The sequence below is a fragment of the Epinephelus lanceolatus genome, chromosome 20 (assembly GCF_041903045.1).
Source record: "Epinephelus lanceolatus isolate andai-2023 chromosome 20, ASM4190304v1, whole genome shotgun sequence".
In the NCBI taxonomy this organism is placed as follows: domain Eukaryota; kingdom Metazoa; phylum Chordata; class Actinopteri; order Perciformes; family Serranidae; genus Epinephelus; species Epinephelus lanceolatus.
Window position 1 is genome coordinate 14711157 of NC_135753.1, and position 24639 is coordinate 14735795.

General features: G+C 41.8%; 1 protein-coding gene across 1 annotated transcript in view; it reads left to right on the plus strand.

Moving 5' to 3' along the window:
• LOC117264438 (F-box/LRR-repeat protein 7) overlaps window positions 1-20580 on the plus strand; it is a 37017-nt gene extending 16437 nt beyond the window's left edge. Inside the window, exons 3-4 of the mRNA XM_033638379.2 lie at window positions 15467-16084; window positions 18856-20580. Coding sequence (XP_033494270.1) covers window positions 15467-16084; window positions 18856-19592 — 1355 coding nt within the window. The 3' untranslated portion in view covers window positions 19593-20580. The remainder of the gene's footprint in view (window positions 1-15466; window positions 16085-18855) is intronic.
• The last annotated feature ends 4059 nt before the right edge of the window (window positions 20581-24639 follow it).

Genomic DNA, 24639 nt, shown 5'->3' on the forward strand with positions numbered 1-24639 from the left:
GCAGGTGATTTGATTATTTTATGGAGGATTAGAGGAAGTTGTGTTGTAGTTTGTTCTCATTTTATGCAGAGGAATTTGCAGCCTTGAGAAGTTTGTGCTCGTTAAATGCAGACAGTGGTGAAAGAAAAGATTTTCTCAGGACAAAAAGCTGTAGCCTGCGGTTGTTTTAAGACTTTTTCAACAAACCTGTAACAAATGCGATGAGAAAATTGACTGATTTACTTCTAAGCCTTATTGGAAATTGTCTATGTGAAGGGGGAACACAGAGAGGCAAAGAATGCCAATGCTATTTTCCCCAGATTTTCTCCATCAGCTGTCCTCGCTCCTCCCCCTTCCTTTCTACCGCTCCTAGAGCCAGGAAATCTGAGCGAAAAAGCACAGAACAAGGCGGCGAAAGAAAAAGAAAACAAGTGAAAGCAGTTTAGTGAAGGAGATGGAGGAGGAGGGGAAGGGAAGGCAGTTCAGTGAGCAGATCTCATAACTCTTCTCTGATTACTGCTCGGTCTTCTCGTTCTCTGTCTCAGGGAGGAAGCGCCGGCCCTGTTGTTTTGAATGCCATTTTCTTCAACAGGGTCCCGTTTTTCACTTCTACTACAGCAGGGCGTTTGACAGGAGTTGGGAAAGATGCCACCTGGCCGAAAAACACGCACTCGCTTCCTGTAAGCTTTTTGGCTCGCGGGTGATGTTTTTACTGTGATACACCTGGGTCTCTGGGCTTTTCATGTGGCAATATGAGCACAGTTGTGGACCAGCTGAACTGACACATTGGACTTCCCCTCCCCTCCTTTTATTCTGTGGTTTGTGTCATTACGTAAGCAGGGAAGTGTCAGTTGTGGCTGAAGCTGCAATGGTACAAAAATGAGAGGAAAATTTCTCTCTGGACTGTTTTTGAAGGGGTCTTGGTTGCATAAATTTAACTAAATTACTTTTTTATATTTCAGTAAGAATTTGTGGTTTCTTTAAACACCTGGCTCATAGAAAGGAAAAAAGATTACTCCAAAGTTTGACTTCATCTTTCATACATGGACATTTATTTTGGTTGTCAAGCACCAAGACCATTTTACACTGTATGTTTCATACATATCATACTAAGGTTTCTAAAGGAACTTAGTTCTGATAATATGTATATGAACTGACCTTGTCAGGAGGTCGAGTGGATGGTGGATGGTGTGACACCAAAGTAAGGCAAGTGCCAAGCTACAGACCACTGTTTGAGACCAACAATAAAACTGGTTGTTTTTTTAGCAAGCCATCACTGTGTTTCCAGCAGCAATTTTGCTACCAAACATGGGTGTGTGTTAGCAAGTTGTTGCTGAGCTTCCAGTGGTGATTGTGCCACCAAAAGTGGGTGTTTTTCGTGAGTCATTCCTGAGTTTCTTGCAGTAAATGTGGGTGTTTTTTTAGCAAGCTATTACTACCTTTCCAGCAACGATTGTGCAGCCTAGAGTAGGTGTTTTTTAGGAAGTCATTACTGAGTTTTCAGCAGTGATGGGGCCACTGAAGTGGGTGGTTTTAGCAGGTTGTTGCTTAATTTTCAGCAGCAATTGTGCAAACAAATGTGGGTGTTTTTTGCAAGGTGTTACTGCCTTTCCAGCAGTGATTATGCCACCAAAAGTGGGTGTTTTTTAGCGAGTAGTCACTGTGTTTTCATTAGTGATAGTGCCAGTGTAAGTGGGTGTTTTTAAGCGATTTGTTGCTGTGTTTCCAGCAGCAATTGTGCCACCGAAATCGGGGTTATTTTAGCGAATTGTTTCTGCCTCTCCAGTGGCAATTGTTACACCAAAACTGGATGTTTCAAGCCAAAAATTCAATATTTTCCTGACCACAACCAAGTGGTATTACCGCCCAAACCTAACTATATGTTAACCAAAGCATTGTTGGAACATAAAGCTTCAACATAACTGCTACACCATAATGTACAATGTAACATATCCATGGTTTGCAGAAACGTACAATGCCAACATTTATTCTGGCAATTCGGTTGCATACAGAACCATCTGGGAAGTTGTCTTTAGAAACCAATTTGGTAAAGGGCAGGCACTTTCAAAAACTACTGGGCAGGTGTTTGGATGAACCATCTGTCTACCACGGGTTAACTTCACACACACCCAAACCACGCTTGTAGCTGCTGGTAGCATCTGAAAAGTAGCAGAGGAAAAGTTTGATACTATTAAATAAGCGTATTTCCTCTAATTTCAAGAAATGTCAAGATTAATCAGGTTTTTGCAAATTCACTTTGCCTGACGTGGCTTTTTTCCACATTAAAAGTTGCTAAAGAGAACAGCAACATTCTTCCTGTGACAAATCCTGAGGGACTAAAATGACCTCGCTCCATGAAGTGGCTGTCCAGACCTGTGATATGTAGCTAGTGATGACGATCATGCACAATGGCATCTTCATTCTGTACATAAACATTAATAAATATAGTGGAAGACCAACCACACATAGTGCTTTAAAAACTCTTTCTGAGCTGATAAACAGAGATTTTATGAAGACTTTTCTCGCTCACTGCAGGCTCTTCTTCCATGTGAGACAAAATAACTTCTCTCTGGAGTTAAAATGAACCCTTCTTCATCAAGAGTATAAAACCACAAAAGTTCCAGCACTTCCCTTGTTCTGTTGCTTCAACCACATGAGATCATTACATTTGCTCCTCATCACAACCAAATCAACCGTTCAGGCCAGCGCTCGCTTTTCCATTCCTGTCTGATGTGCACTTCTTCTTGGTGTTTTGCTGCGTGTAGCCAACGTTACCCCTCCTCAGTCATTTAACATGACTGTCACTCTACACTCTAACCCTCCTCACTCACTGCTGCCAGAAAGGATAAACCGTACAGATATGCATTTCATGCACATGATTCTGTGCAAAAAAAACCCTCATCTTTGACATCCTGATTTAACAACCTGTAAAAAAATGACATCAGCTTCAATTTCAGTGATTTTCCAAAGGCCAGATCAGTTTAGCATGATGCCAAATTGCTCTTGGAGTCTGAACTGTCATCTGCATTCTGGAAAATGTGTGCTGTGCGATGAATGGACACACACAAATGTTCATTTTTGTAACTTTGAGGATATCACTCCTTTAAATTTGGCTATAAGATATCTGAGCGTCTGCTGTCCTCCTCAGCTTAGGATTTATAAAGTGATGAGGCCAGAGTGTGGAGACGTTTGTGTCTTTTGAACTGACAGAAGGGCTTTAAGAGGCGGAAAACTCCCCTGAGGAAATTAGTCGTGTTGTGGGGAAAGAGTGTAATAGTTCCTGGCGCACGTATAGCAGAATCTGTAGCTGCAAAAGCTTCAAAAAAACCTGAATCCTCAAGACTGAGTGAGTGTGAGAATAGCTGCAGTCCAGAAGACATGGAGTTATGGGGGTTGTGCAGAACTAAGGAGTCTGTTTCCTGTCCAAGTGTGCACATTGTAAAGGAACCAGCAGGCCCTATTGTCTTTCAGGTTGTCCCGTGACGTAAGACCTTCCTGTAGTGAAGGCTTTACTGATAGCCTAGCCGCCACACTGTACGGTAATATCAACTTCCATGTATTCAGTAAAACCCAAGACAGACCCAGATGTTTTTTATCCTCTCAGTCGGATGTTTCCCTTTAAAAAAACTGGAGCACGTAACCGTTTAACACTGATAAATCAATTCTTTTCTATCAGCTGATACTTCTTTCTTTGATTTCCTGACGTCTGAGTAGAAAATGAGCATCTCTGATTCCCTCACATGCACCACACAGCCCTGTCACGAGGGGAGCACAGTGAAGCTTGCAGAGCAGGAACATGTCACAGGGCTAATGGCATTGAGGTAATGGATTGGTCTGTTCTGCCAGATGCAGCAGTAATAATCCTGCGAGCTCCAGACAGGGTCTTAGCAGAGCTTCACAGCACTGCAAGATCCTGAAAAGAATCCCTATAGCTTTAGTTTATGACCAGACTGCGTCAAAGTCTGGATTGACCCTGCCTGTGCACTTGTCTCTGTCTCTGCTAAAGTCTGCAGACTCTTTTGCCAATTTATCTTCCCTCTCTCTTTTCCTCTTGTCCCTATTTTCTTTTAGAGGCCCTCGAATGACTCCCGTAAATCTGTTTTCGTACGTTACTTTTTTTTTTTTTTTTTTTAAAAAAAAAAGGAATTCATCAGGTTTTTGTCATTAAGGCGACATCACTCCGAACATGCAGCTGCAGCCTCTTCATCACGCAGGCATCTTGTGTTTTTGGGTGATCACTTCCATTGATTTACATTAAACTTCTGGTATCAAAGCGTGATCCAGATGTGTCTCAGAAGTGAGTTGATGTTAATGGGATCCTGCTGCGGCACTGCTGTGGATCAGCTTAGATTTGGGTATTAGCGGCAAATGATTTCAGCCAAGTATGCCTTTCTGTGGCTATACGCACATTCAAAATGCATGAGTTTCTCTTTCATTTCACCACTGTTCCGTTGTTCTTTGTCCAGGGTAAAGACCAGATGTTCCACTGTTTCTCCTCTGATTTCCGAAAACCAACTGAATCTTCCACCATCTGCGCTTACAGTGCCTTCAAGAGCATTTTAACAGCTGCGTGGTATTTGTTCTGTTAATGATAGGTTTGCAGCGATACGGAGATATAAAACACGACACCACACTGGTAAACTTATACAGATTCCAGCAGTAACTGAGAGGAACGAGAAAGTTTAGCCTTTAATGCTCAGAGTTTGGAGCTGCAGGTTAATGCACCCAACAATCCTAAGTCGAGTACTAATTACTAGCTTATTCTCAAGCTTCTGGTTGTATCAGATGGTCTTTATTAGCAGATAGAATTTGCTTAGTTGTCACAAAGATAGATCTGTTGACATACAATGATTTCATTGATTGCACTTCCAGAAATCCTCATGTTTGTTGACCTTAAACTAAAGCATGTTTATTCTTGACCTTGGAAGTTGTCCTAGACTTAGTCCAGATGAAACAACATTTTGAGAGTATCTAGCCTCAGTATCATCATATTTCTGAGCCAAACAGGATAGACAGGTGGAATTTAAAAGTGAGAGGAATTTGATTTGATGGTTGAAATGTGGGAGTTTCACTACAGCAAGGCCCAGAGAGTGTGCGGTCAGTGGGATAGTAGTATCCATCAAGGAGGAAGAGAAGAAGTCAATTTATACTCTGTGTATTGTTAAATATTGTTTAATATATTGTTAAATAGGTGCACAATATGGCCGAGGATGTGATCTAAAAATGTTATAAAGGCATTTTTCATTGCATCTCGGCTTTAACAAACTCGAGGGACACTTCCATGCAATACAGCTAAAAGTTCTGGAAAAGGCGAGTATAATAAGTTGACCTTGAGTTTTCAAACTACTGTTTCAAAGGTCAAGAGTGAACTTTTTTGCTTCACACTAAAATTGAAAATTGAGAATAGCTATTGATAGTTTTTATTATCCAAAATTAGTTGACTTTTTACTATAGACAGCAGCCTACAACAAAAGGCATTTTAGGACAAAACAGTTCTGGGGTCTCACCCTATCTCCCTAGAAACAGGGTGAAGAGCACAGACATCCTGTGGGAGATCAGAGTAGAGCTGCTGCTCCTTAGCGTCGAAAGGAGTCACTTAAAGTGGTCCGGGCATCTGATCAGGATGCCTCCCAGGTGCCTTTTGTTAGAGGTGTTTCGGGCACGGAAGAAGCCCCGGGGCAGACCCAGAATGCACTGGAGGGATTACATATCTCATTTGGCCTGGGAACGCCTTGGGGTCCCCCAGGAGCAACTGGAAAGTGTCATTGGGAGAGGGACGCCTGGGGTACTTTTCTTGGCCTGCTGCCTCCACAACCCAGCCCTGGATAAGCGGATGAAAATGGATAGATGGAGTTCTGGGGTCCCTCCAAGAGAAAGTGTCCACTGGGGAGCTCCCGTGAGAACTACATACTTTTTAGTTGTAACCAGCAGCTCTGTAGCTTGCTCTACAGCCGGTTGGTTTGGTGGTCGGTTGGTCAGTTGGTCAGACAGTCGGTGAATCCACAGAAATTTCCCCACCCTTTGGTGGCCACAGTTTTTGCCCTAGGAGACTGAAAATCGGCATGAAGGTTGCAGTTATTGCGAATTCAAACTTACTTGTTTGCATTTTTTTGTGTGTTTTAACAGGTTTTTAAAAATGGCAGTTGCCGATGCTGCAGTGGCTCATGTGTTTGACCAATCAACGGACACTAATTTTACTTGAGGTTCCTCTGGTGCTGGGAGAGTAGCTACTCTGAAATAGGAGCTAAAAATGGCATTCAAAGAACTACAATCATTTCTAGCTTTTGAGGTGTAGAAAAAGGGGAATTCCTAAAAATGTTGTTCTTAGAACTATGAAAAAAGTTTCTCCGGCCTTATATCAATAGTCATACTTGAAGTAGAAGTGTTGCTGTTTGTTAAGACAGTTACATTTCGAAGGTGCGTATGCAGATCAGGGGTTTATCCTAAAGAGGATGAACAAAGCTGTGATCTCAGATTTGGGGATTTCTCAGGAATGAAAATATGCTTTCTGCACCTGATGAAATGTGTTTTTATTTGCATACAGTAATATGCCTCATCTGGAGTTTTTTTTTTTATCATGCCTGGCAAACATTTGCATTCATACATTTTCTGTCTTAATTCTACAGCTCTTTATTTAGCCTGTGTCTGCACAGCTGGCTCTAAACAATGTGTTTGTCTTAACTATAGAGATGAGACTGTCTAATTGCTAAGACTGTGCGTCCTTGAAAATGTCTCTTGCTAGCAAATACATCACCGCAAAGAAAAAAGGCTCACACAGCATTTAACATCTAGCTGAGGTTCTCCAGATGCTAAAAGGATCATTCATATCCAGGAGTGATTAAGTGTGAAAGTGTGAAAGAAAAGTGAATATTTCTGTCATAACATCACTGTCAGCAACTTCAACAAAGCTTATTATGTGTACAGCATCAATGGTTAATGGTGATTGGATAAACAGTCGCCCCCCTCAGCTAGAAAACAAAGATAGATAACACCTGGGCATTCTTAAAGAGACCCAGGTGCTATCTACCCCAAATCCAGTGCAACTAAGCAACAAAGCTGTCTCTGTTTAACTTTTCCCACCAGCTGTGTGGAAGTGTGACTCTGAGAGAAAGGACGGGGGCGGAAGTACTGTAATTAGTAGCACTGTGTTTCTCCGGAGCCTGGAGCACTCTTCTGATCAGTGACACATGTAATTACGCGATTTGGAAGTTGCTCCTGAGCCAGTGGCAGATGAGTTTTGTCTGTCCGTGCAGAATCCCATCGCACCAACTTGGACTTGGACAACAAAGAAATGCATCCATCAAAATTAATGACTCAAGTAATGTGTCTGTGGAAAATCTGATCCTGTTCTTGATGTGGAGACTTTTGTTGAGATGCCACAAGATTGATAATTGAATTCAGAGCTTTAACCGTAAATATATAGCTTTCATCATTAAGATACTTATTCTGTAATAAAAAGATGGACCCATTTAGCAAAAAAACTACATTTTTCCATGGGGCTACAGGGATTAAAAACTTTTATTTTATTTTATTTTATTTCGATTTTTATTTTATTTTGTTTTGCTTTCTGATGTGTTTTTCAATGAAAATAATTTTTTTTAGTGTCAGTTATTTTTTTCTTTACCCTGACACTTTTTATGCCCCTGCGCCGGCAATAGCAGTGGCTGGAGGCGTTATGTTTTTGGTTGTCCATCCATCTGTTTGTACATTCTTCCCATTCTTGTGAACTCCCTATCTCAAGAACACCTTGAGGGAATTTCTTTAAATTTGGCACAAACATCCGGGTGGACTCAAGGAAGGACTGATTAGATTTTGGTGGTTGAAGGTAACTGTGAATAAGCATTTGTTTCATTCTTGTGAATGTGATATCTCAAGTAGGCCTTTAGGGAATTTCTTCAAATTTGGCACAAACGTGCTTTTGGACCCAAGGATGAACTGGTTTTAATTAGGTGGTCAAAGGTCAAGGTTACTGTGACCTCACAAAACATGTTTTTGGCCGTAACTCAAGAATCCATACAGTAATTATGACAAAATTTCACACAAATGTCTGATTTATATCCAAAAGGTCAAAGGTTAACTTCACTTTGGCATCATAATGTTCTGCAAAAACCCTTTTCTTTTTGGTCAATGCTCAGCCTCATAACTCAGGAACAGAGAGGGAGGTATTTGGTCAGGTACTGAAGTGTTGACACTAATCTTGGATGTCCACCTTGAAACTGTGCTGATTGTTTACATCTCCTGAGCTGCCAGGTGAAGATGTGTGAAGCATCCACATTTTAGAATTTGTAGGTTCTTTGCAGCAACATCCATATTTGAAGCATTGTCAGCTGTCATGGCTACATATGAGTTAGAACAGACATGGATGTAAACTGCAACCGCAACTTGACTGGTTCGCAGAGGCATATGACCACGAGGTGGAGTTCTAGGTTTTGTTCCTTCTTTCAGTTTCAACCCTCTGTTGCTGTTTTGGCGTGGGGAGAAGGGGTTTGAGGGGAGGGGCAGTGATAGTGTGATTTACATATAATCTGCATACCGAGGAGACACATCAGGGTGCAAAAAATATCAGAACAATGTAAAAGACATTTTACTTTCTATAGGTTTCTTTCAGTATCAGTTTCCTTTCTCAATGCCAGCTTTTTTTTTTGATGCCAAAACTTACTGTCACTGTTCTAGCTCTCCATATATTTCCACTTGTTTGTATAGCTCTGGGTTGCATAGTGTGTGTTAGCCATGTTGGATAAATTCCCAATCACTAGGTATTAACTCAGGAATCCTGCAATATTTGCAGTGTACTTGAATAAACATAAAAAGCCCCGGCACCGCTATTGTCATGACATATTTGGACAGGTGTGTGAAATTCAAAATAGATGAGGTGCTTATAATGACCTCAGACCATTAAATCCTTTGTATTAAGCTAAAAATACACAGGCCAAGATAAGCTACATGACCTCAAGGAAATAATCCTACACATTTAAAGTTGAACTAATCATAGGCAGACCACCCAAGAATCTGATGCATTAAACCCAAACAGAGGTCAACCCACAGGAATGATTCAATCCCAACATGCTCCTGTAAGCTGAGCAAAATGCAGATTTGTAACACACGATGCATTTTTGGCTGCGGCGCTCGTCGTTTTGCTCGAATGTGAGTGCGAGTGAGAATTTTAAGGCACACAAGAGAGGGGTTTTAAAGTAGCCGTGAATCGGAGGACATGTTCCCGAGAGGGACGAGTCTGTGGATGTCATCAGAGGCGAAGCGGGAGGCGGACCGAGCCAAGGTCTGGAATACAGATCTGCAGGACAGTCGTAAGGACGGTGTCGCTGCCCAGCTGTTGGGCCCTGCACACAAATCCACATGACAGAGGCAGGATGCTGTACATTTGTCATGAAGAGGCTGAAACACGCTGTGTAGAACCTGCTGACTGTCGGTCCGGAAGAATCCATTAACTAACACAGTTCAACCATGGTTCAATCTACATGACTCAGATTAGTGTTAATAAAATTATATCAGTGTAAATATATGGGGATGACAGGGGGTGGGTGGTAGTAAAAGTAAAGGCTTATCTAACAATCATGGCTCAACATAAACTTTGAAAAGTGGCTGTTAGGTTAGCAACTAGGCGTCAGCTTTTCGTTGCCAAAACTGAAAATATAGTCGCCATATTTAGTCACCTTATATTTGAAGTAATTAAGATACCATGCAGTTACAAAAAATGGTTACCATCAATGCCAAATAAAGGCCAAGAATTGGTTGCCAGTTTCTCAACATGTTTGCTAATGGCAACCTGGCAACTGTATTCATTTACAACACTGCAAACTACTGCCTAAAAAAGTTACCACAGACATGACTCAACACTATCAGGCAGTTTTAACAAAAGCAAACATTATAAGCTGAATATTGGCAATATCTTTAACCAAATTATTGTCCAAATAAAACCCTGCAAATGAGGAGTTCTAACACTTTGGAAATCAAGTTCCAAAAGTCCATTTTAATCTCAGTCCTGTTTGTATTTCCACAACGTCTGAAAAAACAAGATTAGACAAACAACTTTGTTTGAGCCACAGTTTTGGCACATGGCAAAGCAACAACACCAGAGTAATTGTGGCCTCTTGAAAAGAAACTTGGATCTGCTGAGTCATTTTTTGTGTGTGTGTTGATTTGTGCATGACCACATTGAAACAATCAGCAAGTTAAGTGTAGCACCTCTCACCAGCCTTCTCTCTTTTACTCTCTTTATTTATTTTTATTTTATTTGATAGGGACAATGTGATTTACCATTGTTCCAATGCAGAGTATGGAACTGATGTATCGCACAGAGTTTATAGCTATCGTTAATTTTCAACTTTTGTCCTGAGTTGGGATTTTACATGTAGACCTAAATGTTATTAAAAAAAATATACAGTTTAAAACATCATACAGCCGCAATACACTATAAACATGGAAGGCACAATAAAATGCATAGACCACAATCCACACACTACAATACACATACCACAGTACATATACCACAATACAAACATCACAACATATTCCACAATACATCTGCTACAATAGACACACCACCTAAATGGCTTGTTGATGCCAGAGGTCAGAGGAGAATGGCCAGACTGGTTCAAGATGATAGAAAGGCAACAGTAACTCAAATAACCACTGGTTACAGCCAAGGTCTGCAGAAGACCATCCCTGAATCAACAACACGTCTAACCTTGAAGCAGATGGGCTACAGCAGCAGAAGACCACACCAGGTGCCACTCCTGTCAGCTAACAACAGGAAACTGAGGCTACAGTTCACACAGGCTCACCAAAACTGGACAATAGAAGACTGGAAAAAAGTTGCCTGGTCTGATGAGTCTGGATTTCTGCTGCAGCATTCAGATGGTAGGGTCAGAATTTGGTGTAAACAACATGAAAGCATGGATCCATCCTGCCTTGTATCAGTGGTTCAGGCTGCTGGTGGTGGTGGTGTAATGGTGTGGGGGATATTTTCTTGGTACACTTTGGGCCCCTTAGTACCAACTGAGCATGGTTTAAACACCACAGCCTACCTGAGTATTGTTGCTGACCTTGTCCATCCCTTTATGACCACAGTGTACCCATCTTCTGATGGCTACTTCCAGCAGGATAACACACCATGTCACAAAGCTCAAATCATCTCCAACTGGTTTCTTGAACATGACAATGAGTTCACTGTACTCCAATGGCCTCCTCAGTCACCAGATCTCAATCCAATAGAGCACCTTTGGGATGTGGCGGAACGGGAGATTCACATCATGGATGTGCAGTTGGCAAAATCTGCAGCAACTGTGTGATGCTATCATGTCAATATGGACCAAAATCTCTGAGGAATGTTTCCAGCACCTTGTTGAATCTATGACACCAAGAATTAAGGCAGTTCTGGAGGTAAAAGGGGTCCAACCTGGTACTCACAAGGTGACTCTAATAAAGCGGCTGGTCAGTGTATATTTTCCTCTGGAACAAAGGGCAAGTTCCTGTGTTCCTTTAAAGGTTCTTAGGTTCTTGGAAAATGAAGTAAAAGGTTAAAAAAAAGAAGGTTGGAATAAGTAAAAGGTGTAGATGAATACTAAGTACATAAGTAAAAGCCTCAAAGATTGATACAATATCTTTTGGAATAATACTCTTAACTCAACACTTCGTAAATGTTTTGTTAGGACATCTCACTGGAGAAAAATAGAGCTCTAGACTCGCCCATATTAACACATAACTATGAGTCTAACACATACTGAATGATCTTTATTTTGAAAGATGATAACACCTAATTTTTTGCCCTTTAAGCCTGCAGACTCAGAATGCCTGCAGAATTGGACAGCTGTAAGTGACATCATACTCGTGACTACTTGAAATGCTTTTAGTGATGACTATCAGTCCGACTGAGCTCCTCGAGACTGAACAAGATGAATTGGAGGGGTGATGAGGAGACGCAGATAGCATCAGTGAAGAGCACTCAGTGTCCCAGTGTGATGGGTCGACACCGGGAGTCAGGTCCCGACGCCCCGGCTTACGGAGGCGGAGGGCTCCGTCGTCTCACGCCACGGCGATGGGATCCAGCCTCCGCTTCTCACAGCTGCGTCTTCAGACATGGCGGGCAATCAGCGCACATCTGTCAGGAGGGCCTCAGTGTTTACACAGGGTGAACTGTACAGTGTCAGCCCCAACGGCAAACTCCTCAGTTGGTCACTTTGAAGCCACAGAGTTCATCTGACGAAGAGGCCCTGCGACACATTTTTTCCCAAACATCCAAAAACATGATAACGAGATCCATGGAAACTCCTCTTCGTTGATGATAAAAGCTGGTGTGGCTATGGCACCGTCATGATGAACTCTACACTTTGTGACCCATTTTCCTGGCTTTTGTCTACGCTTCTTATTCCCACAAATAGAATGTGACATTATGTCGTTTCCAGATACAGTGAAGATTAATGGAATAACAGCAGCAGTAAAGATGTGGTGTTGGTCCTTAAGAGTGAAACTCTTAAGAGTCATACAGCAAGAAATTTATCATACTGTAGAAAAAGGGAGGCCAGTGTTCCCACGGACAGTTGTCTCAAAGGTCCAGAATGCAATGCAGCCATGACACATTTGGGGTATAAAGGGGCATTACACCAATTTAACTGGTTTAATCGGAAACTCCTCAGAATACACACATCAAAGTTGGTTTACAGGTCTTGTGGAGTAAACCTGCATATGTGGAAAAAGTTGTTTGAAGCCTTTTGTGGCCCCAGAGAGCTTCATGAAATCACATATTGCCTCTAGTGATGTCACTTGAGAAAATAGCAGTCTAGTTGCCGTGAGAAAATGTTGGCATTGTATGTTTCTGCAAACCAGGAGTAAATTACATTTGTACATTTCAAAGAAAAAAAGGAACATAGTATATGAGCTGATTTTATCAGTGGGAGGTGGAAGGGATGGTGGATGGCGTGACACCTAAGCAAGAAGACTGCAAAGCTGTAGACCACTGAACACGGGTGTTTTTTTGAGAGATGTCACCTTGTTTCCAGTGGCGTTTGTGCCACAGAACCTGAGTGTTTTGTTGCAAGTTGCCGCTGCTTTTCCAGCAGCATTTGTGCAAGGTGACAGACAAGCTGCAGACCACTGTTGAAGACCAACAAACAACAACGGTCATCACTGTGCTTCCAACAGTGTTTGTGCCACCGAATGTGGTTGTGTTTTTTTTGTGAGATATCACCTCATTTCTGGTGGCATTTGTGCCACAGAACATGGGAGTTTTTTAGCAAGTTGTTGTGTTTCCAGTGGCAATTGTGCTTTAAGCCAAAACATGATCTTTTCCTAACCTTGACCAAGTGGTATTTGTGCCTAAACATAACCGTACATTTACCACAGCCTTGTTGAAACATGAAGAAACTTTCAGTTCAGCTTATCCACTTCATTATAACATACAAATGTAATGGGTGGGTGATTTGCAGAAAGATTACCGTGACCTGTATGACTTTGAATCTTCACCAACATCTGAGGCTGTGGGGTTAGAAATAAGTGAAGTCATCAGACTTCTGTAGCCCGCTCCTCATTTCTGCTTAAGGCTAAATTAGCTTGTACTAGCACAACGCACATGAATCATGGTGGTCACATTACATTGTGGGTGATGTAGGCGCAAGTTTTGACAAGGAATAAAAAAGACAATATCTCTGCTTCTGCTGTTTCCATTTTGATTCTTTGAAATGTCCATCTTGAGTCCGACAATGTTATCAAAAGCAATGCTAATGCTTTTAAGAGGAGCACAACACAGTCTCTGGAAACAGCTGTATAATGTCTTCTGTCGCTCTGAAGGGAGCTTTGACGAGTCCTGAGAAAATAACTCAAGGGTTATCTGAGTTTGAGCTTGGCTATTACAAGACAATGAGGATCTACTGAAAGGATTCTGCAGGTTGCATTATTGGAAGTTGTCCCATGGTTTTGCAGTGTGCAATGTTTAGATTTTTTCAAAATTGAAATCTCTTGTCACTTGTTATGTACTTTAAAGACAAGTGCATTGAGTTTCCATGTGCTTTATAGATGAAATCAGCTCCCTAAAAGTCTGGACACCACAGCCTCTGCTGCCTCAGTTTTGACTATTGCTTTTCACTCTGTCTCATGTGACTCCCTCAACTTTATGTCAGTGCAATACTAAATTGCTGGACTACCCCTTTAAGATGCTAAACCTTTTTTTTTCTTGCATGGAAACTCTTTCCTTCTCAGTCTTACTAACAGGGTCATTATTAGCTGCACTCTCCACCTCTGTAAAACCCACAGATGACAGTACAGTTATTGTGTTTCATTTTAGTTGTCAAAAGTCATTCTGAGAAATGAAGGAAATTAAGAGTGCATGAGTCAGATTTAAGGAAAGTACAGCAAAAAGTGAAATGACAGTTTTTATTGCAAAGTTATTCCTGGAATACATTCAACACATTGATTATATTTTTAAAAAAGTTTCTTATAGTGGATTTTCCCTTAATAGAAGTTGGTAAAGTTCATCCACATTCAAGGGTGGAGCTGAAATTGGCCTCTTTACTGCATCTAGAAATTAGGAGATTACAGAAACTCCCAGTTTTTGCACTATTTCTTGTTGTGAATAGTATTAGAGTTCATGGTTAAAGCCTGAATGCCATTTAAAACCCAGATCATGTCAGATCTGTGAAGCCTCTACTTTACTCATGAGGGTGTTTTCACTGCCTTATCTCTGTCCACGTCAAATGAGACCAGGTCAAGCTCTAAAACCACAGTATTAGCTAAACTGTACATATCAGGACAGAGACTGCATAAAACACAGTTTCAGATTTGTTAAACCTTTGTTCTATTTTTGAAAACAAGAAAAAGGCTGATTTCATATTTTTTTCTCCAAAAATATGACATTAGTCCAGGTCTTAATCAAAACCAATGTTGTGCACTGTACCTGAATATTGCTTCTACTAACCTTTTTGACCCGCACACACCACAGTCTACATGTATATTTTGTCTTACACAGTATTAGATTTGAAATTGGATTTGATTTGATTTTGAAAATGTAATTTTATTCTCTTCCTTTTTATGTATACTAATTTTATTCCTCTTTCAACTTCTTTCATGTATTTGTCTTGGATTCTCATTTTACTGCATGTTTTTTCTTTCATACATTTGGTAAAGGCATTGTTAGAGGCAGCCCAAGAGCAATGATTTTATTGCCTATGACTGCTCTACTTTAATTGTGGCGCATATGACACATAAAGACTTGAAATTTGACATTAAATTACTGTAGACTTATAAAATAATTCCAGGCGTGTTGTGCGTGAGGTTTTAGGGTCTGGATCTTACAAAAATGAAAATCTGATGGGTCATAAGATGATCAACGAGATTGGAAATAAGGAATCAGAACTAAGTCAGAGCTCATATGACTGATGAAGTGCATAAATATTCTTTAGATTTACAGGTAATTTGGATTAATTCGTTGTCAGACACTAACTGCTTCCTCTCTTTTCTTGTCTGTCCTCTCCACCAGGTTTAGAATCCAGCACTCGTACTCTGAGCACCCCCAGCCCTGGTCTTATCCTGCCATCCAAGTCCTCCTCTCTCTCCTCACCTGCTCTCTCCAGTAACGGCCATGAGACCAACTCCTCTTCCTCCTCCTCAGCCCCCGCCGAGACCGTTGCTGTGGTCCACTCTCAACCCGGCACCCACACTCGCTCCCGCCAGTCGAAAAGCCACCACCACGCCCCCATCGACCTCCTCCCCGACCACGCCCTCCTGCAGATCTTCTCCCATCTCCCCACCAATCAGCTGTGCCGCTGCGCCCGCGTATGCCGCCGCTGGTACAACCTGGCGTGGGACCCGAGGCTGTGGAGCACTGTGCGGCTAACAGGGGAGCTGCTTCACGCTGACCGTGCCATCAGGGTCCTGACCCACCGGCTGTGCCAGGACACTCCGAACGTGTGTCTGACCCTGGAGACGGTGGTGATGAACGGCTGCAAAAGGCTCACGGACCGTGGGTTGCACATCGTGGCCCAGTGCTGCCCGGAGCTGCGTCGCCTGGAGGTTGCTGGCTGTTATAACATCTCCAATGAGGCTGTGTTTGAGGTGGTGTCCCGCTGCCCCAGCCTGGAACACCTGAACCTCTCAGGTAAAAGGAAATTCTATACCATCTGACTGGTGGTAGGCTCTCTCAGTTTTATTACTGCTACCCGACATCACGCACATGTGTAGATTTACCTCCAAGAATTCCTCTCCTCGATCGCTCTCAGTCATTTCTACTAAAGCTGGTAAAATCATTAGAGGAGCAGGAGAAGCTCTGCCAACCTCAAGCTCCCATGTGGGAGAAGAAAGGCTTTCTTTAGCTGAAAGCAGAACTTACCTCAACGTAAGTAAGGAGAGCGGTCTGCTGCTTTCATTAAGAAAGTGACACAAATAACATTGACTTGGACAGGACTCCGGTGGCACAGCAATGTCTGCACCATTAGCACCAGGAAGTAAGCCCTTTGTTGTAAAAATAGCTTTTAAAAGAAGACCTGCGGCTTTTATTTGAAAGGCTGAAAATAATGAAATCAAATCTCCTTTTTTTTTTTTTTTTTTTTTTTTTTTTTACCGTCAAGGACAGTAAAAGATCAGCCTTTGATCATTTTTCCCTGAAAATAAACCACAGCTTTGGTTTTCTTGGAGTTGTTTGCACTCAAACATCTTCATGCTTCTTGTTGCAGGCGTACAGCCAAATACAGCAGGTTTTACTCTGGCACCCTCAAGTGGCTACTCATAACTGAGCTTTAAAGGGAAGGTTCACATTTTTTCCAAATCTGTCTCAAAAATTTATTAACAGGCACATGCGTGCATACAGTTACTAAGGTTTTGCTTCACAATTTTGGGGGGACACATATTAAGCAATCCTCCCCAAAGAAATTCTGAGTGTCAAACACATCAGTTCCTGCATTCTGGTGAATTTTTCTGCATCAAGTTATTTTGGAAATGTCACAGTACTTCCAACATAAATCATGCATAGTTGCTTCTTTCCATTTTATGGTAGACTGCAAACCTTGCTTTTGAGCTTGCATATAGCAACCACCTACTTTACCAGAGGCACTGTTGCATCTTTGTGTCTCATTATAGCAGTTTGATGAAAGATATCTGCTTCTTTTATGTTTTTATTTAGGGGGAACACCGACATATTATAAATATTTCGGGGAAGTGTCCCCTGTGTGTCCCCCAAAGTCTATGCCTATGTGTCCATACATACATTTAAGACTCTTATTCTGCCACACAGACACTACATATTGCATTAACATAAACTCTCCACATCTGTCACAATGCTTTGCATCAATGCACTTCTTTCATATTATTATCACTCTACATGGCACATATTCTCAAAATTGTACAGCGCATTATTTTAAAAACACAAATATTTTGCTTTTTATTGTGAATTTTTCTATTTAATTTCTGTTTATTGACACTTGTAGTACTTGCTATAAGTTTTCGTTTATTTTATTTTACTGTGTCTATTATTGTGCTTGTGAATGGATTACAGAACAGGTCTAAGAGGCACAGGCATGAGGGCTGAAACTGTCAGTGGGCCTCTTGGCCTTCAACTGCAAAATGGCACCCAAATAAACACCCACCAGGAAGAGACTCAAAATGACCACAAAGATGCAGAGGAACTGTAGAGAGACAAAAAATAACTACAAAAAATGGAAAACAACCAAAAAGGGACACAAAAAAACTACAAAGTGATACAAAATCACCACAAGACAAAAGACACACAATTACCTAAAAAGAGACCCAAACAATTACAAGGAGACACAAAATAACTACAAAGTAACACAAAACTACCTCAGAGACCCAAATGACCAAAAGAAAAAGACACAAAATTCAAATCAAATCACCCAATTAAATACAAATACACACAAAGCAACCCAAGGAGACAAAAACAATGGCTGCAAAGAGACACAAAACCACAAAAAGATGCATAAAAAGTACAAAGAAATGCAAAACCACCACAAAGCCTTTTGCATGTCTCTGCCCAGGGACCCATTGTCTCATAATTCGCCCATGGTTGTGCACCAAAACGGTGGTTCCCAACTGGTCCAGCCACAGGGTCCAGATTTCTCCTTAGTCATTAGTTTGAGGTCCCATAATTAAATAAATTCAGTGTCATACTTGCGTTCGGCCATGTTGTTGAGCTAGTTTGCTGTCTCTTTCAGGCAGCTGTCTGTAAGTCACTCACTCTACAGCAGGAAACAGCACTTCAAAATAAAAGCTCTGTGCCAGAAACTCACTGTACTTTAAAATAAAGTGGGTTTTTTTTACAAATTTAACACATATGCGAGTCACTTGCAATCCATTCAGAATGGATCCGCGACCAACTTTTGGACCGCAACCCACCAGTTGAAAACCACTGCACTAAAACACCAGGGCAAATACCTTGTTCTGTATGTGGAAATATGTACTTTAAATGTATGTCATGTGGGACCAAATGCAAATCTTTTTTATATGGAGCTAATGTCAGGATGGAGCCGTCTCAGTCAGACAAATCAAATGGATTGGAATCCTCAAATAGTGTTGTGGTGGAGAGACACAAAGACACAAAGAGGGAAGTTTGTACTAAAAAGACTGTTGCTTTGGAAAACACTCTGACCACTAACATTTTAACTTAGGTTCAGCTAAACCATGGAATATATTTGACTGTTGATTTTTGTCTCCCATCACTGGAATGAGAAGCACACTGGGAACAAATGTCTTAAGGGGCCAGTATCATAGACAGGAGGAATAATTACAGCAAGTAAAGTCTGTTTAATTCCTCACACAGGCCTCTGACTTTAGTTTTAAGACAGACAGTGAACTTAACCTTAAGTAAAAACTCTCTGGAGAAATAATTAGTTGTCTGACCTCTGCTTCCTCTCCCTCCAGGCTGCTCCAAGGTCACATGTATCAGCCTTACCCAGGAGGCCTCACTCCAGCTGTCCCCTCTGCACGGCCAGCAGATCTCCATTCACTACCTGGACATGACCGATTGTTTTTCCCTTGAGGACGAGGGCTTGCGAACTATCGCCTCCCACTGCCCCCGCCTGACACATCTGTACTTGCGCCGCTGCACCAGACTGACGGATGAAGCCATGCGCCACCTGGCTCTCCACTGCCCCTCAATAAGGGAGCTTAGTCTCAGTGACTGCCGCTTGGTGGGGGATTTTGGCCTACGTGAAGTGGCCCGCCTGGAGGGCTGCCTTCGTTACCTGAGCGTGGCCCACTGCGCCCGCATAACAGATGTGGGCATGCGCTACGTGGCTCGCTACTGCCCGAGACTGCGCTACTTAAACGCGAGGGGTTGCGAGGGACTTACAGACCACGGCCTGAGCCACTTGGCCAGGAGCTGCCCCAAACTCAAGTCCCTGGATGTGGGTAAGTGCCCGCTTGTGTCGGACAGCGGGCTGGAGCAGCTGGCCATGTACTGCCAAGGCCTGAGGCGAGTGAGTCTCAGAGCATGCGAGAGCGTGACAGGCAGAGGACTCAAAGCTCTGGCAGCCAACTGCTGCGAGCTGCAGCTTCTCAACGTGCAGGACTGTGAGGTGTCGCCAGAGGCTCTGCGGTTTGTTAGACGCCACTGCCGGCGCTGCATCATCGAGCACACAAACCCCGCTTTCTACTGAGACGGGTAGCTCTTGGACTGGTCCTCTGACGAGTGGATGTTCTAATATTCCTGGTATGGAGTTGGCAGAGTTCAGCGGCCGATGTGTCAGAACTGGTTGAAAACTGGTGTGCAATACTGGCCAGAATTTGTCTCTTCAAATCCGCTTGGTGGCTGTCGATGCTGAAAATACATCCATAGACTGTATTTAACATATTTATCTGTAAAAAGGCAGAGAAGCACAGTATGTCAGTATATTACATCTTTCAACATCACACTTTGCAATGTAACAACATGCTACAACACTGAGCACTGGGTACAGTTACCATTTAGAAGCATTGTAACATATTTAACTTCAACACCTTACAGCCCTGAAACATAACCATTATCATACATTACTGCATCTATTTATAAACAGCAAGTATCTTCAGACTAAACCACTACGAATGTAGCAACGAAGCAGCAACTAAAGCAGATGTGGTGATTTTTAAAATACTCTCAGTTTCACTTTCTTTGTGTTGCATATGCACTTTATGCAATTGTGCTGACAATCACTTCAGCTGAGCTCAAAGTGTCATCGTGTTTTTCATTTTCTGTAAATTAAACTATTAGCCAGAGAACTTTGTACTGCCAAATAGAAACAGACTGTTGTTGAGAATTAACAAAGAACACATTGCTGCTATAACTGTGCCAATAAACTTCTTCAAAATCCGCCTCCACAACTGTGAGTGTTTTACTCAACTTCATTAGAGCCTTAAAGGATTTAAGCCTGCACATGTCTGTGGGTCATTAAGGTAACTGAAAAATACCCAGGAATACCATATATGGATGTTTTAAGGACTGAAGTGTGAGCGCTCAAAGGGCAGTGCTTCCTGCTTTTAGGCTATTGGCTGGATTACACTTGTTTGTAATCGGGTGGATGCACCTGTCTGTCCACCACAAAGGTATCATCCACATAGATACTGTATATACTCTGCAATTTTGGACAAAGTTGTAAGATTAAAAGTCATTTTTGCTGCAGTTGTACTTCCTGTTTATTTATCAGGCATCTGTGAACTATGGGAAACCTTCTCCTGCACCTGTTCTTTATTGCTGCACTCCTGCAGTGTTTTTGGCTCCAGCAGGCGGGTATATGACATCACCACAACACAAAGCAAAACAAAAATAGTTCTGCACATTTAGATCATGAAACTTGTGTTGTGAAAACATTCTGTACCTCTGTGGAGGAGTATTTTGGCATCCTGTTTACTCGTCTACCTATGGGGCCCTTGTGGTTTCCTGTCCCCGAGCCAACTGAGCCCTGGGGTGGGGGGTTCAGGGGGTTGCCACCAAAATGCATATAATGTGAGCATACACTGGATCTTGTAGACAGTTGCTGCAGAGTGTGAACATGTTTGGATACAGTGCAGTGACTTAATAGGACAAAAATATGATGATGGTTGTTGTTGTTGGAAAGGAGGATCCAAAAAATGTCCAGGAGGGTGAATGAATTTTCAAGAATCCAAAGTGATCGGATTTCAGGAAATCCTGGGATGAATTGTAATAACTTTGGTAAGTCCTTGGAAAAGACTATGCAGGATTTTCAAATAAAAAGAAATGAAAGTGTCATACAATAGTAATCCCTGTAATCACTTATGACCCAGCAGAAGTGTGTGGTGGTGTGTTTATTTGCAGAGACTCTGCCTGTATTTCCTGATTTCTTCTTATTTTGCCATGTTCGGGACGTTCCTGGGCACAGCGTGCAGGTGGGGTAGGGACTAAGTTAGTGACTAGGTAGTGGCAGCATGTATCTGAGAGAAAGCTACGAAAATCGTGAACACAGTGCTGATGCAAAATGCAAATATTGCAAGGCAAAACACCAAGCACACAAACTTTTATAACAAGAGTGACTCTGGGGTCGGTTTTCACTTTCACTTTCGCTGGCATTACTGTTTACATACCGTAACCAACAACTGATGCAAGAGTAAAAGTGAAAGCCAAACCCAAATTCACTCTTGTTTTGGAACAAACTGTTGTTTCTTGAATTTTGCCTCACTGTATTTACCTTTTTTTATTGGCACTGTCTGGCAATTTTCAATAACTTACTCTTGGATGCATGCTACATGGTTGATATCTTTTCATGAAGTCCCAACCACACCTGTGCGCTGTTATTGGCTATGGTTTACGCAATAGATATACCAATCAGAAAAGAATAAAGACAGAGGACAGAGTATTTGCAGACAAATACACCAGCACACAATTCTAGTGAGTCATAAGTGATGATAGAGAGGGATTACTTTTGTATAGAATAGAATACAATATAATATATCTTTGTGTCCACCAGGGATAGAAATCAAATAGTCAGTAAAAAGTCATTACATGACACCTAACACATTAAAACAGATCATTGTCTTTCTGTGGTTTAAATCTCATCAGTCCTTTCTGCAAAGAGTTGGCTCAAGGGCTTTTGTGGCTTGCCACCTATTTTACTTGTCATTGTCACAATCCTACGGAGTTCATTCTTGGATGTACAATTAAGATGACTGTACCAGGCAGGGAGGTGCAAAGTTAAGACACTCACATTCATTCATTTTCTGTAACTGCTTATCCTCTTGGGGGTCATGGGGATACACCCTGGACAGGTCACCAGACTATCACAGGACTTACACATAGAGACAGACAACCATTCACACCTATGGGCAATTTAGAGTCACCAATAAACCTGTATGTCTTTGGACTGTGGGAGGAAGCTGGAGTACCCAGGGAAAACCCACGCTGACACAGGAAGAACATACAGACTCCACACAGAAGGGCTCCCCCACCCTGGGTTCAAACCTGGAACCTTCTTGCTGTGAGGCGACAATGCTAACCACTGCCCCACTGTACAGATGTGCACACAAATTCTAAAATCTGCTGACTAACACTGAGGCCACTGAGTATCCCAAGAAGTGAGCATCTCTTGAAAATATAATCAGTAAATAAAAAAATATACTCAGTGTTTCCAGAGAGCTCGCATGGGAGTCCAGAACCGTACCAAGGTATTTAAAATTTTCCACAGTTTCAACACGTTGGCCATCAAGTGAAACTGGCTCCGTCTTCAGATCTTGTTTTGTGGAAATAATCAATGCTTCAGTCTTCTTCTATTTTCTAACTTGCTGATGCAACACCATGTTTGCAGGGCCAGAGTGTGGGCCAGGTATGCAACTTGACCCGATGGGTCTGTTTTCTGTAAAAGGCCAACTAAGGCCATGTCATCAGTATATTTAAACAATTTGAAATTTTCCCATTGATCATAAATTTCTAAGTAAACAGAGAGAATAGCACAGAGAAAAGAACACATCCTTGTGGGCAGCTTGGGCGCACAGTGAGCATGTCTGACACAGACTCTGTGGATGGCAGATTAGAAAGTCTCTAACCCTCCCCAGAGAACTAACCCTGTATTAATGTTAAGATTGATGAGCCTTTTCAGGAGGATATGTGTCTTCACTCAGTTAAAAGCAGAACTAAAATCCACAAATAAAACCCTGGTGTATCCTCTAGGGTGTAAGATGTTAACTGTATAAAGCAGAGTCAGCACAGTGTCATTTGTGCCCCCATTGCTCTTATATGCCAAAAATCCTGCATGGTAAACATACAATATTGTTCTCTAGTGCCATCATCAGATCAACATTTTTTTAAGTTGTGGCGTCACATGTGCAGGCCTATGCTAGCCTCAGTTCCCCTAGCTTCTGCAACTCAGTACAATCTCTCTTCAATATTTCTTCAAACAATAAAGCATCTTCTTGTGGTTTACTTCCAATAATGTGATACAACTAAATCCACATCAGCAGTTGCTTTGCAATTGAAACAACTAATTTAAACTTTCAAAAATTTCAGCTCAGCCCTTGGAAATTTATTAGCGTGGGTAGGCTACTTACGTCATTGCAACAAGGTTTTGTTCATATCTATAAAATTCACCCACGCACTCTTCTCATGTAATTTCCCCAATTTCTTGAGCTGTAATTTTCTGTCCTGCTGTTATCACAGACATGTCTGAACTAGCTGCGATCACCCAACATTCCAATGGACCCACCCTTTTTGGAGTTTATGGAAAATTTGAGAGACTGGAAAAGTCCCTGTTTCACTTCAAATCTCGACACTTTCAAAACTAACAGCATTCACACCATTAGCCTCAGTTGTAGGCATAGTACTATTTAGCAAACATTAGCATGCTAACACTCTAAACTAAGCTAATAAACATGGAGAACTTTAACATCAGCTTGTTAGCATTTAGCTCAGAGCACCACTGTGTCTTGTTTGAATGACTCCGTGTCTCTTGAGGAGTCTTCAGCACCTGTGGAGGAAGTCTGGAAAACTTCCCCTGTGAAGTATCCATCAGTAGAAAGGTCAAGAGGACTGACATGTGGACAGACCCACTGGGACTGACTTTGTCTAGAGACAAATTACCAGTTAGTACTTGTGCAAGCGTACATATGACTCAGCCAAATAGGCAACTGTGGAAAATATGGTTGCTGCAAGGAGTGAATGACTGTAACAAAGAGACACCAGGAAATGTTTGTTTGTTGTGTTGTCCAGGGTGATGGTGTGGATCCATGGGGGAGTCCTGGTGTCAGGGGGGGCCTGCCAGTATGATGGTTCATCCCTGGCAGCCTATCAGAACGTGGCTGTGGTTGTCAGTTGGGATCGTCTCGGTATTTTGGGATTCCTAAGGTCTGTATCAGACTGAAACATATTGGATGTGTTAGGTTTAATGTCCAGCAGCTTAAGAGCTTGTTTAAAAATGGATGGGTGGATTACTACAGTTTATGGTACATAAAAAGAAACATTTATTAAAGGATTATACACATGTACAAATCCTCACTAGGTTTGTAACATTTTTTTTTGGTAACAATTGGATTGTAACAATTTTTCAGAGTGTAATAAAGCATTTAATAACACTTTGAATCCACATACAAATCCTCTATATGTGCTCATTCCTTTCTTACATATTCCATATCTTATTCTTTATCTCATATGTTTGTGCAATTTATCAGATAAACTTGTCACTTACATTCACACACAATCCTCATTTTCATGTATATAGCGCTACA